Here is a 12,201-nt window from a genome sequence, read left to right as displayed (position 1 = left end):
AATACTAGCTATACTGGAGTTGGCATACATGGATACTTCTATACTGGAGTTGGCATACATGGATACTGCTACACTGGAGTTGACATACATGGATACTGCTATATTGGAGTTGGCATACATGGATACTAACTATACTGGAGTTGGCATACATGGATACTGCTATACTGGAGTTGGCATACATGGATACTGCTATACTGGAGTTGGCATACATGGATACTGCTATACTGGAGTTGGCATACATGGATACTGCTATACTGGAGTTGGCATACATGGATACTGCTTTATTGGAGTTGGCATACATGAATACTAGCTATACTGGAGTTGGCATACATGGATACTGCTATACTGGAGTTGGCATACATGGATACTGCTTTATTGGAGTTGGCATACATGAATACTAGCTATACTGGAGTTGGCATACATGGATACTGCTATACTGGAGTTGGCATACATGAATACTAGCTATACTGGAGTTGGCATACATGGGTACTGCTATACTGGAGTTGGCATATATGGATACTGCTTTATTGGAGTTGGCATACATGAATATTAGCTATACTGGAGTTGGCATACATGGATACTGCTATACTGGAGTTGGCATACATGGATACTAGCTATCCTGGAGTTGGCATACATGGATACTAACTATACTGGAGTTGGCATACATGGATACTGCTTTATTGGAGTTGGCATACATGAATACAAGCTATACTGGAGTTGGCATACATGGATACTGCTTTATTGGAGTTGGCATACATGAATACTAGCTATACTGGAGTTGGCATACATGGATACTGCTATACTGGAGTTGGCATACATGGATACTGCTATACTGGAGTTGGCATACATGGATACTGCTATATTGGAGTTGGCATACATGGATACTAACTATACTGGAATTGGCATACATGGATACTGCTATACTGGAGTTGGCATACATGGATACTAACTATACTGGAGTTGGCATACATGAATACTAGCTATACTGGAGTTGGCATACATGGATACTAACTATACTGAGTTGGCATGCATGGATACTGCTATACTGGAGTTGGCATACATGGATACTGCTATACTGGAGTTGGCATACATGGATACTAACTATACTGGAGTTGGCATACATGAATACTAGCTATACTGGAGTTAGCATACATGGATACTAACTATACTGAGTTGGCATACACGGATACTGCTATACTGGAGTTGGCATACATGGATACTGCAACACTGGAGTTGACATACATGGATACTACTATACTGGAGTTGGCATACATGGATACTGCTATACTGGAGTTGGCATACATGGATACTGCTATATTGGAGTTGGCATACATGGATACTAACTATACTGGAGTTGGCATACATGGATACTGCTATATTGGAGTTATCACTTCTTAGTGTCAAATGTTTGTCAGAATTTTGCCTTGGTTGCTTTTGCTTGCTTCTAATGTAATTCATCATCCTACAGAATAAAATAAATTAAGCAACTCCATGCTGGTTGAGTAGCAGAAACGACAAACATAGTGGAACACAGAGTACAGAGCGGAGGCATTCAGTGCTAGTGGTGCCCTAGCGGTACACACTGTGCATGTCCAACAGAGCATACTGACATGTATATTGTCTATATCCAACAGAATATGCAAACATGTATGTTGTCTATGTCCAATGAAACATGCAGACATGTATGTTATGTCCAACAGAGCATGCAGACATGCATGTTGTCTATGCCCAATGGAATGTGCGGACTTGTATGTTGTCTACATCCAACAAAGCATGCAGACTTGTATGTTATCTATATCCAACAGAGCATGCAGACATACATGGGAAAACACATGGACCCGTGAATTATCACATAGGTGGCATACACTAAACACCGAAAGGGTGATAAGAGACTTAGGGGCACAAGTGGACAGTGGTCTCATCTTCAATAACCACATCACCACAACAGTCAGGAAATCCTTCTATGTGGCACACCTCATCACTAAGGACTTTTCATTCAGAAAAAAGGAGGTCATTGTCCCACTGTATTCATCCCCTCATTAGACCCATTATAGAATACAACGCCCCATTTGGTATGTACCTCTCAAGACATCTGCAACAACTGAAAAGGCTGCAGAAATACCTCACTAAAAGAATCACAGGCCTAAAGCAGATGCCCTATGCTGACCACCTTAAAAAACTCCAGCTATACTCTGTCGCATATCGTCTACTCCGAGGTGATCTCTGCTTAACATACAAGGCCATGTCAGACCCAGAGCTGTTGGACATGCTACACTTAAAGAAATCCCAATCCCTCAGAGCCACACGCTCCAGGGATCTAAACCTTATCACAATGAACAAAACATGCTGGAGGGATAGGTTCCTGACCCAGAGACTCCTCATACTCTGGAATAGACTTCCCATACATGTCAAGCAGAGCGCCTCATTAGCCCTCTTCAAAAGGAGCCTTGATGATTGGATGGGAGATAGGAAATACACCCTGGGGATCATGTCAGTCGCCCTGCTAGACAGGGGTCCAGGGAAGTAAATATTGTGGGAAGAAATATCCAGGAAATTGTTATGGCTAGGCTTGCATAGGCCTTAGAGCCGATAGCCTAGTACCAACCTATGAACCTATGAACATTGTCTATTGTCTATGAGTCTCTACATCCAACAGAACATGTAGACGTGTGAGCATCCAACAAACATGCAGATGTGTGTCAGTGTCCAACAGAATGTGCAGGCATGTATGTCTAGATAATACAAGTTAAGTAGTAACGAGACAGCTGTGGCGACTTAGCATAACTCACCTTTTCTGGGCTACGTCTACCTCAGTGATGCTTATTTTATTCAAATAAAATTAATCTGTTATCTTATCAACACCTTATCAAGTACAAATGTGGCTATTTGGAGTTTGAGTCCTGTATTTTCTTAGCTGAATTTATGTATTTTCATATTAACAAACAATGAATATAAAATGCATTTTATACTTACACAGCAAAGTGATATTCATTAAAAACTTGAGTGCTTTAAAATAATGTTAACTGTTCTGTATAGCTAATAAACTTCATCAAAGGCTCTAATGTTTTGATGTTAAAAGATTGAGCTTTTAGGTAAATTCTTTCCTACAACTTTTTTGTTGTTTTTATAGGTATTCGCAAAAGCCTGGGCTATGATCCTGTGTTTGTAACTCTCTGTTTAACCATCTCAGCATTGTGGTGTGGCTCTGGCATTATTCACATCTTGCATGGTATGAAGGTACTGAACGAAAAAGATGAGCTGAGAGATGCCCTAGTTCCCGGTCTGGCAACTTTCACACTAGCGTTATTCATTATAGGAGCTGTGGGAATTTTCCAAAAAGAAGTACTGTTGTCCATGATAGCATTTTCTGTATCACTTTCTCTAGCCCATGAAATTGTAGTGTTTTATGAAAGTGGCATTGGTAGGTCTGCAGTGGCCTGCTCTTATCTGATAGTTTCTGCCCTCGGTGTGTATGTCACTGTTGGGCGAGGCATCTATTTCCTCAGTAAAGCAAAAATTATTTTCCCTGGTACTAACCTTGCAAAAAGAAAGATGGGCCTTCAGGGCCAAAATAAAAATGACACTATCATGATTGGACTTATAATGAACATGCTATCAGCAAGTGTGTTTGGCTGCAAGCTTTTAGGTGTGATCACCTCATTATTTGTAGGTCAGGTACCATGGCTTTGGGTGGCAGGTCTTTATCAGCTTGGAGTCTGTATAATGTGCTATCGTTCTTTTGATTTTCTGTCCGCTACATCTTTTGGCTTTACCTCCATCTTGAAATTTGCCGAAGGCTATGCTCTCCTGTTAAGGATTTGGGAAGTTGGTGATCTAAGTTTTCCTGTTCCATTTCCTGTGGTTTTTGCAATACTCTTCTTTGTTTTGGCTCTTTTCATGACTCAGAAAAGTCTTGCAGATGGATTTTATTTGCTCTTCTTTGCTTCGTACTGCATTACTGTGGCAGCACGACCAAATGGGTTCTTTCATGGAGGGTTCCAGGGAGTCAATATCTCTATTTTTGCAGCCTCTGCAATTATGACAGCACTGTATCTTTATGGCACCAGAGGAGGTATAAGACTTCTGATTGGGGAAGGTCTAATTAAGTCCCTTTTGTCTCGTACAAGTCTGTTTAAGCTGAGAGCAGAAAAAGATGTGCGTGAGCCTTTCCTAGGTTACTCCCGATATGCTGATGCAGAGGTGCTTGGACATGCTTGTAGTGTACTCGCTGCCTTTGCTATTACTATGGCTGTAGATCCCAATGACCCTTTGCATTCTGTAGTGCTGCCATGGGTTGTTGTTGCCGGAGGGCTTGTCCAGTTTGTGTCAGGTGCTCTTGCTTTTGCCCGTGGTAAGACCCTGGAAAGCACTGCATTTATACTGTATGCTATTATGTGGATTGTCTGGGGACTAACAAGATATGGTGGTCTCTATGGCAATACCAGGGGATTTAACCTAGCTGTAGGAATTGTCTGTCTGATGCTTTTTAATGGCTTTGTGGTGGTTGGTACATTGTTTGTTAGTAAGACCTGGTTTGCTGACTCCTTGACTTTCATGTTAATTTTACTTAGTTTCCTGCTTGATGCCATTAACGCAATGCCAGCTGGCTATGATATCGCTGTCACCATAATCTTTGGCCTTGTTAGCTTCTACTGCTTCCTTTCTACACTCTTTAATTCTAGCTTTGAAAGTCCACAGCTCCCTATGGGCAGCCCCTTCATAAAGCTGAGTGGCTATGGTGGAGGCGGATCCAAGTGTCCACATCTCCCAGCAAGAAAGGTCACCTCTGTCTGGCAAATAGCAGGTAAGAAATAGTAAAGAAACTGTCTTAAAGTGTCACAGTTTGAAGTGGGATGGAGAATTTATTGTCATTGACTATATGTTGCAGTTGCCTCTTACTTTTATGGAGGGAATGTTCAAAATACTGATCATTCAGGAGAACATAGTGCTTAAGGAGGATGCTGTGTGTCCACACTATGCTTGGTGCTACTGCTAGCGGGCATCAGTTTTCAATACATGCCGTGTTGTTTCTTTTGTGTCATTTTTCTGAGAACCAGGGGAAAGGGTCTATCATTGTGGCATTTTATTTAGCTTAAACATGAGAACCCAAAGATTCAGTAGTTCATGTTCTTTTGTCACCATGATGGACAGGGAATTTAAGATACTTGCTGAAGTTCATAAAACATACAAGTGAGAGCTGATAAGATTCAAAGCCAGGTCTTCAGCTGCTCATCACAACACAGTCTGTCTTATATGAGTAATTAAATACTAAGTTACTTATAACTGCACTGCCTCATCCTCTCATAAGACTTGAAAACATGCAGACATTTCCCATGAGACACTCTGCCGTGTATGTTTTACAGTGTGTAGTATTTGCACTGGGTGTTATACCACTCTAGAAAAAATGGCTATAATAGAACTGATAACTTCTAAGTCTGTGCTTAGGCAGTCTGCATAGCTAGTGTACCAAACAGTATATCCGCTGCTTTCATTAGTTGAGTATTTTTGTCCGATTTTTATTTCAGAAATCCTAAAGAATGGTGGCACATGTGGTGTTCCTTCAGACACAGTGTATGTACTTGTGGCAGCCTGCAATCGACCAGAGGCAGTGGCAAAGGCTTATAAGTAAGTAGTGGTTTTAAACTAACTGGAAATATGCACCTGTGATGAAAGCTAGCAGTATGTGACTAATTACGGACTCTCTAATGCTGTCTACTGGCCACCTAAAATTTGTTGGCAGCTCAGTTTGTGTCCATTAAAAGATTACACTGGCTGTGGAAGCAGAACTCAGAAGATGAAGGGATGTGTGGTGGCAGAATGTGGATACAGAGCCAAAGGTTTCTGAATGGACACTAAAGGTGGGTGTCGGAAGAGATGGGATACAGTGTCGAGAGACAGAGAGGGCAATGGATATATAGAGTGTGAAGGTAAGGGAGGTTCTTGTAGACAATTTTATAAAGAATTACATGAGAGGAAAATTAGGAGAAGAGTTTACAGTGGAGGGACCCCAGGGTGGAGGAACTTTATAAGGAATTAGGGTGGGAAATTGTTGGCAGCCATTAGGCATATAAAAGTGAGTAAGTAGGAGGGACAGATACATTCCTTCTTGATTTAAGATAGTTGGATAATCAGAATTGGTCAATGGGAATGCTGCCATCATTGATTTCTGAGTTTATTGTGGTGGTGATTCCAAAAGGAAAGGTGGAATCTGAGGATCCAATGAACTTTTGCCTCATTTTGTTATACAACACTAATGCCAAATTGGTAGAAAAGCTGGTGGCAATTAAGTTGGAGAAGGTCCTCCCTAAGATGGTTCATGGTGATCTGCTGAGGTTTGTGAAGGGGAGATCCTTGGCAAGGTGCTGTTGGACTTTACAGCTTAGCAGGAACTTCAGGCCAATGGAAAGGTGGAAGTAGTGTTACATGATCTAAAAGCAGCATTTGATACTGTTGACTGGGGAAGCCTATTGAATACAGTGCAGAAAATAGTTAAGAGATTTTTTTAAATGCAGTAATAACATTGTATGACATGGAATACCAAGAATGCACATCTTTGTATCAGATGGGATACCAGGTATGCAAAACACTAGGTATGCACATCATTGCATGGGATGGAACACCAGATATGTATATTGTGGAACATGGTGAGATATCAGAGAAGGGAGAGAGATGTGCACCAGAGATGCCAACTAGCCTTGGCTACATTTATTGTGAATGTGGGAAAATGGGTCCAAAGGTTTTGCAAATATTTGGTTAGTAGAAGGCAAACAATAGTTGTATACATTTATTTCTCAATGACTGCATGCTTTGTCATATGAAAGGACTTTGTTGCCAGAGATAACAGAAGTTTTTGATAGATATGGCCAAGAAATGGGATTATGTTTCCATCCAGTGAAGTCTGTAGTAATACTAGTTGATAAGAGAGGTTACAGTGAATGGAAGGTAGGTTTGTCCTTATCAGATGGGGAGCATTAAGTACTTGGGGCTAAATGTATATCCAGGGGTTCATAGGTAAGTACTAAGAAATTAGTCTCCGTGTTCAAAAGATTCCTCCACCCTCAAGGAGGGCAACACAAGATAGACTAGGGGAATTTGAAGCTGCCAATTTATCTGGGTTCACCTTGAAACTGACACAGTTGCTTCTTTGCCCAACATGTAGTGGACGCTTGTTCCAAAGGTGGGGGATACATTGGAATATGAATCTATCCCACCAGCAAGTCTTGGTTATCTGTTGATGAAGGTTTAACTCCTTACTTGTGGAACCATTTATTCTGCAAAGGAGTAGGCCAAAGAATGTTGGATCTTTTGTGGCTCAAAACGCTAAACACAGATCCACATGGAGGAGTCTGAAAGGTCTGTAAGAGGCTAAGTACAGAAAGAGTGCTGGCACTCTGTCCCGAAAACTATGATTTAAGTTACTAATGTCTTTACCTAAAAATCTCCGAAGTCTTTCAGTGATTATATGTTTAGACAGACCTAGGATGTTTGCTCGACTGAGCAAACGTCCGAATCCATAAAACCCGAACACACTTTAACGAAAGAACTTTTATAGTAAAAGCGCTTTCGTTAAAGCGTGTGACAAAAAAAAAACACTACATTTACATTTTAGCAGGGGGGCTTAGCCTCTCTGCACCCCCTATGTGGAGGACTGTGCCCCCCACACACCCCCACTTTAATATTCTTCCTCCGAGACCGCACTACAGTGGAGAAAAGGGAAATTTCCTTTACCCGCACCGCAGTACAGCCTCGGCAACAGTCATACTTATGCGAAAGTGCTTCAGTGAAAAGCACTTTCGCGTAAGTATGCCCGGCTGTTTGGATTTCAGTCGGTTGCTCAGTCGAGCAAACGTACTAGATCCATTTAGACAAATACGTGCCAAGAAGGCATTATATTCAATAATGGGTCTGATGATATTTATGCACCAAGGGTTTAAGATTCCCTTGAAAATTAGATGAACCAAATAGAAGGCTTTTGGAACTACTGTAGAGAGACAGTAATCAACCGATAAAGAATTGTTAACAAGAGTGCCCATCCCTTTCGACAGTGTGTGATTGGAGGGTGTATCATCTAATGTGGCATTTGAAAATGTTTTGTTTACCAAAATGAACTATACTGTTTTTTTTCCACATTTAATTTAAGACCTTTGTCCTTGTACCAGTTGTTAACATGGTCAAACCTATGTTGGAGCAATTGTAAGTTAGTGGAAGAATGAATAAAAGATAACCATAGGTCAGGAGTGCTGGTCTGAAGGTCTGAGAAATAGATGCCAAATAGAAACGAGTGCAAAACTGGGACACTGTACATCACTGGTAACGTTTTGTTACATTCAGAAGTGACACTTCTGAGACTAACCACATAGGTTCTGTCAGTGAATAAACTACATACCATACAATGTGAAGATTTATTTTCAGATTTACAAGTCTGTCAATAATGTCTGCATGGGGAATAGTATCAGAAGCCTTGGCCAGGTCCAGACACGTGGCCTGAGAGGACTTGTTCCATAGTAATTAAAATGGACAGTTGGAACTGTGGAATCTGTGGAAAAGCTATAACTGCAGGTAGAGAAAAGAATTGCACTCAGTTTGTCAGCTAGGATATCAGCTATTTTCTCTGGATCAGGGAGGGCAGTTTTATTGTGGACTAGCTTCAAACATGTTAACTTCCTGATACAGTTAAAGGAAGAGCACTATGTTTGCACCTTATCAGTACAACTATTTAAATGAGAACAGAGCTCAGAGATGGTGGTTTTAGCCATGTGATCTACTGGAGAGGATTACAACGGAGTTTAAGATCATCAAGTAATAGAAGAAGGTTTGCTTTTGAGATGTTCCTAAACAGACAGATGTGTGCACAGGAAGTGCCAGTCTAAACAGACAGATGTGTGCAGAGGAAGTGCCACCCTAAGCAGACAGATGTGTGCACAGGAAGTGCCGGCCTAAACAGACAGATGTGTGCACAGGAAGTGCCGGCCTAAACAGACAGATGTGTGCACAGGAAGTGCCGGCCTAAACAGACAGATGTGTGCACAGGAAGTGCAGGCCTAAACAGACAGATGTGTGCACAGGAAGTGCCGGCCTAAACAGACAGATGTGTGCACAGGAAGTGCCGGCCTAAACAGACGGCGCTGTCTGCACAGGAAGTTGCAGCAGGTTTAAAGGACAAGGTGACTGGTTTAGGGTGACCCATGTGCCGATGTGCTGGAAGTGGCCATATTTATGAGGAAAGTTCAAGGATTCTGGGGTCCCTATTAGGATGTTCAGAAGTGTCGGGCATGCCAGCCACTGGCAACATAAGTCACCCTGTTTATTTATGGATAGTGGACATTCCTCAGCCAAAAGATACTTGGGTTAAATGATGATTTCAACTAAGTGTTAAGGTAGCTAGGATGCTCAGAAGAGGACATAGAAGGTGTTCTAAATCTAATAATTTTGTTTAGGGGACTCAATAACATATTGAACATCATCTCAATCAACTGAATCGACTTGTGTTCTCAAAATTCTGAGATTTGTTTGTGGAAAATTGTAGTACAGTGGGGAGCTGGAATTTACCCTTCCCCTACTGCTGTGCAGTCTAAGAGCTGGTGTATATATAAGAACGGGGCTGGGGTGTACAGTTGCTGGGGTGTACAGGGCCTCCCTGCAGAAAACAAATGTTAATAGGTGTCACTTAGCTAAGTGTTTCACTTTTGGTGGGTTGTGTTTCAGTCACATTGTTTCAATTAGTTTGTATTCAAACACTTTTTGTTTTGATTATGTCCTGTTTTATATTAAACATTTATCTAAGGATTTGTTGAATAAGCCTTTAATCTCATCCTAGTATTGTAATAATTCACAGACTGCAAATTTCATCATAAATACTACTAAATTTCACAAAAAGCATTTTTACAGAAGGCATAGCCCCCCTGCACTCCACATGTAGGGGACTGTGCCCCCCCCCACTGCATTATATATACAAACTCTACGACTGCTCAACAGTGGGGAAGAGAAGTTCACACACACATATGCATGCACAAAGTAACCTCACCAGGACATATACGTATGCCTTTTAATCTACCCAAATGTCTTCCAGCATTTTGTGAAATTCCTTAGTCTGGTGCCCCAACTAACTCTTAAACTGAGGAAAAAAAAATTCTTAACTGCTTGCAAAAAATGTAACAAGCAGTTTGCTAGTGTTAAATACCACACATGGAGTGAGCACATCAGACCTGACCATAAATGCAGTATCAGCATTCGAAACTGAATGTTGCTACTGTAGTTACCCCGACACCTTGCGCCTGGGGCATCTTCCCCACTCCACCCTACCCTAGCTACATGCCTCTGGCTCTACCACTTTCACATGCAAAGACACAGACAAACACATACCACCACCAATAATGTAGACACCTTTTCAGCTTAAATAATGCTACAAAACAGTAATGGAGGTTGATGAAAAAGCAAATAATGAAAGAAGATGGTGCTTCCATTTTCGATGAAACAACTTTACAGTGTGTGTTAAAAGCACTTGAAGATGTGTTTGGATAGTTAGCATTTGGTATAAACATTTATGATGAGTGAAATAATATACACCAAATAAAAATAAGGATAAAACGGCTACTAATCATTATCCACCACGCTTCGGACTTGTATCACAACTGTGGCCACAGCAATTGCAGACAGCTGCCATTCTAGATCCAGAGAAAACATCTACACTTTACTTTTATTGAGTACTGACAGATGAGTGGATTTCTGGTAGACAATTTAGTACATCCTTGCAGTCCAGGAACATAAAATTGGTGCCAAATGTGTACATGTAGGACCTAAGGAATCCATGACATATAATAATTATAAAAATATTTTTTTCAGAGCCCTACACTACTTCTAGTCAAGCTGGACCTACAGATATGTGTATAGTAACAATATTGCCGGAGCATACCATGTATAGTAACAATATTGCCGGAGCATACCATGTATAGTAACAATATTGCCAGAGCATACCATGTATAGTAACAATATTGCCAGAGCATACCATGTATAGTAACAATATTGCCAGAGCATACCATGTATAGTAACAAAATTGCCAGAGCATAACCATGTATAGTAACAATATTGCCGGAGCATACCATGTATAGTAACAATATTGCCAGAGCATACCATGTATAGTAACAATATTGCCGGAGCATGCCATGTATAGTAACAATATTGCCAGAGCATACCATGTATAGTAACAATATTGCCGGAGCTTACCATGTACAGTAACAATATTGCCGGAACATACCATGTATAGTAACAATATTGCCGGAGCATACCATGTATAGTAACAATATTGCCGGAGCATACCATGTATAGTAACAATATTGCCAGAGCTTACCATGTATAGTAACAATATTGCCGGAGCATACCATGTATAGTAACAATATTGCCGGAGCTTACCATGTATAGTAACAATATTGCCGGAGCATACCAGAGACGGTCCCAGTCTTCAAAGATAATCAGTGATTTTTCAGGCTGATGAGAGTCTCCAGTGATCTTACTTAGTTCTTATATCTTGGCTGAAATGCGTGTTATCAGTACTTCTTTGTGAATGAAGCATGGATGTTTGCCGACTTGTAACTGACAAGTGCTGCAGTCCATATACTGTAATGAATTAGCAGATCTGATCAGTGGTCACTAAGACGGACTGCAGCAGTAACGTCACTAACTCATACCCTTGAATTATTACACTGAAGGACAAGCCCGTCTTCACTAAGCTACATGAATAAACATGTTTGAAGAAAATCTTAGTTTCACTAATCTGCATATACGGCCTGTGTAATGAAAGAGAATCCTAGCTTCACTAAATTTCACGCAGAGTTTGCATAAAGATATAGAATCCCGTTTCACTAATCTGCTCACACACATTTTTTTTTTTTTTTTTATTTGATTTTCAAACCATAAATAAACAAATAAATTATAAAACAAATGTACACATTTTGATGCTGAGTGAAAATTAAACGTAAGTGGTCTGTCAGTGACACTGCAGTTTCATTCAGAAACTATACTACATTCTTGTGTGAAGTGTATTACTATATGTTCTTCTGAAAGAAATTATAGATTTTTCCAGCCTGTCTTATCTATAGCGTTCTGCTGAGCTACTGGGGCCTTGTCGAGCGCTGCCAGAGATAGGCAGCAGCACATGCCGGATGAGATTCTGAAGGTCAGCATTGTAACTCAGCAAATACTGGT

The 12,201-nt window shown here is 40.8% G+C and overlaps 1 protein-coding gene across 1 annotated transcript in view; it reads left to right on the top strand.

The window, feature by feature from the left end:
• The window catches only part of LOC122790069, a 68,743-nt gene that overhangs the window by 20,250 nt on the left and 36,292 nt on the right, over window positions 1-12,201 (top strand). The window contains exons 3-4 of the mRNA XM_044057632.1: window positions 3,131-4,804; window positions 5,526-5,625. Of these exons, the coding sequence (XP_043913567.1) occupies window positions 3,131-4,804; window positions 5,526-5,625 (1,774 nt within the window). The remainder of the gene's footprint in view (window positions 1-3,130; window positions 4,805-5,525; window positions 5,626-12,201) is intronic.

Source organism: Protopterus annectens, chromosome 15.part0, assembly GCF_019279795.1.
Source record: "Protopterus annectens isolate FY-2018-M chromosome 15.part0, PAN1.0, whole genome shotgun sequence".
In the NCBI taxonomy this organism is placed as follows: Eukaryota; Metazoa; Chordata; order Ceratodontiformes; family Protopteridae; genus Protopterus; species Protopterus annectens.
This window is presented reverse-complemented; position numbering and strand designations above follow the sequence as displayed.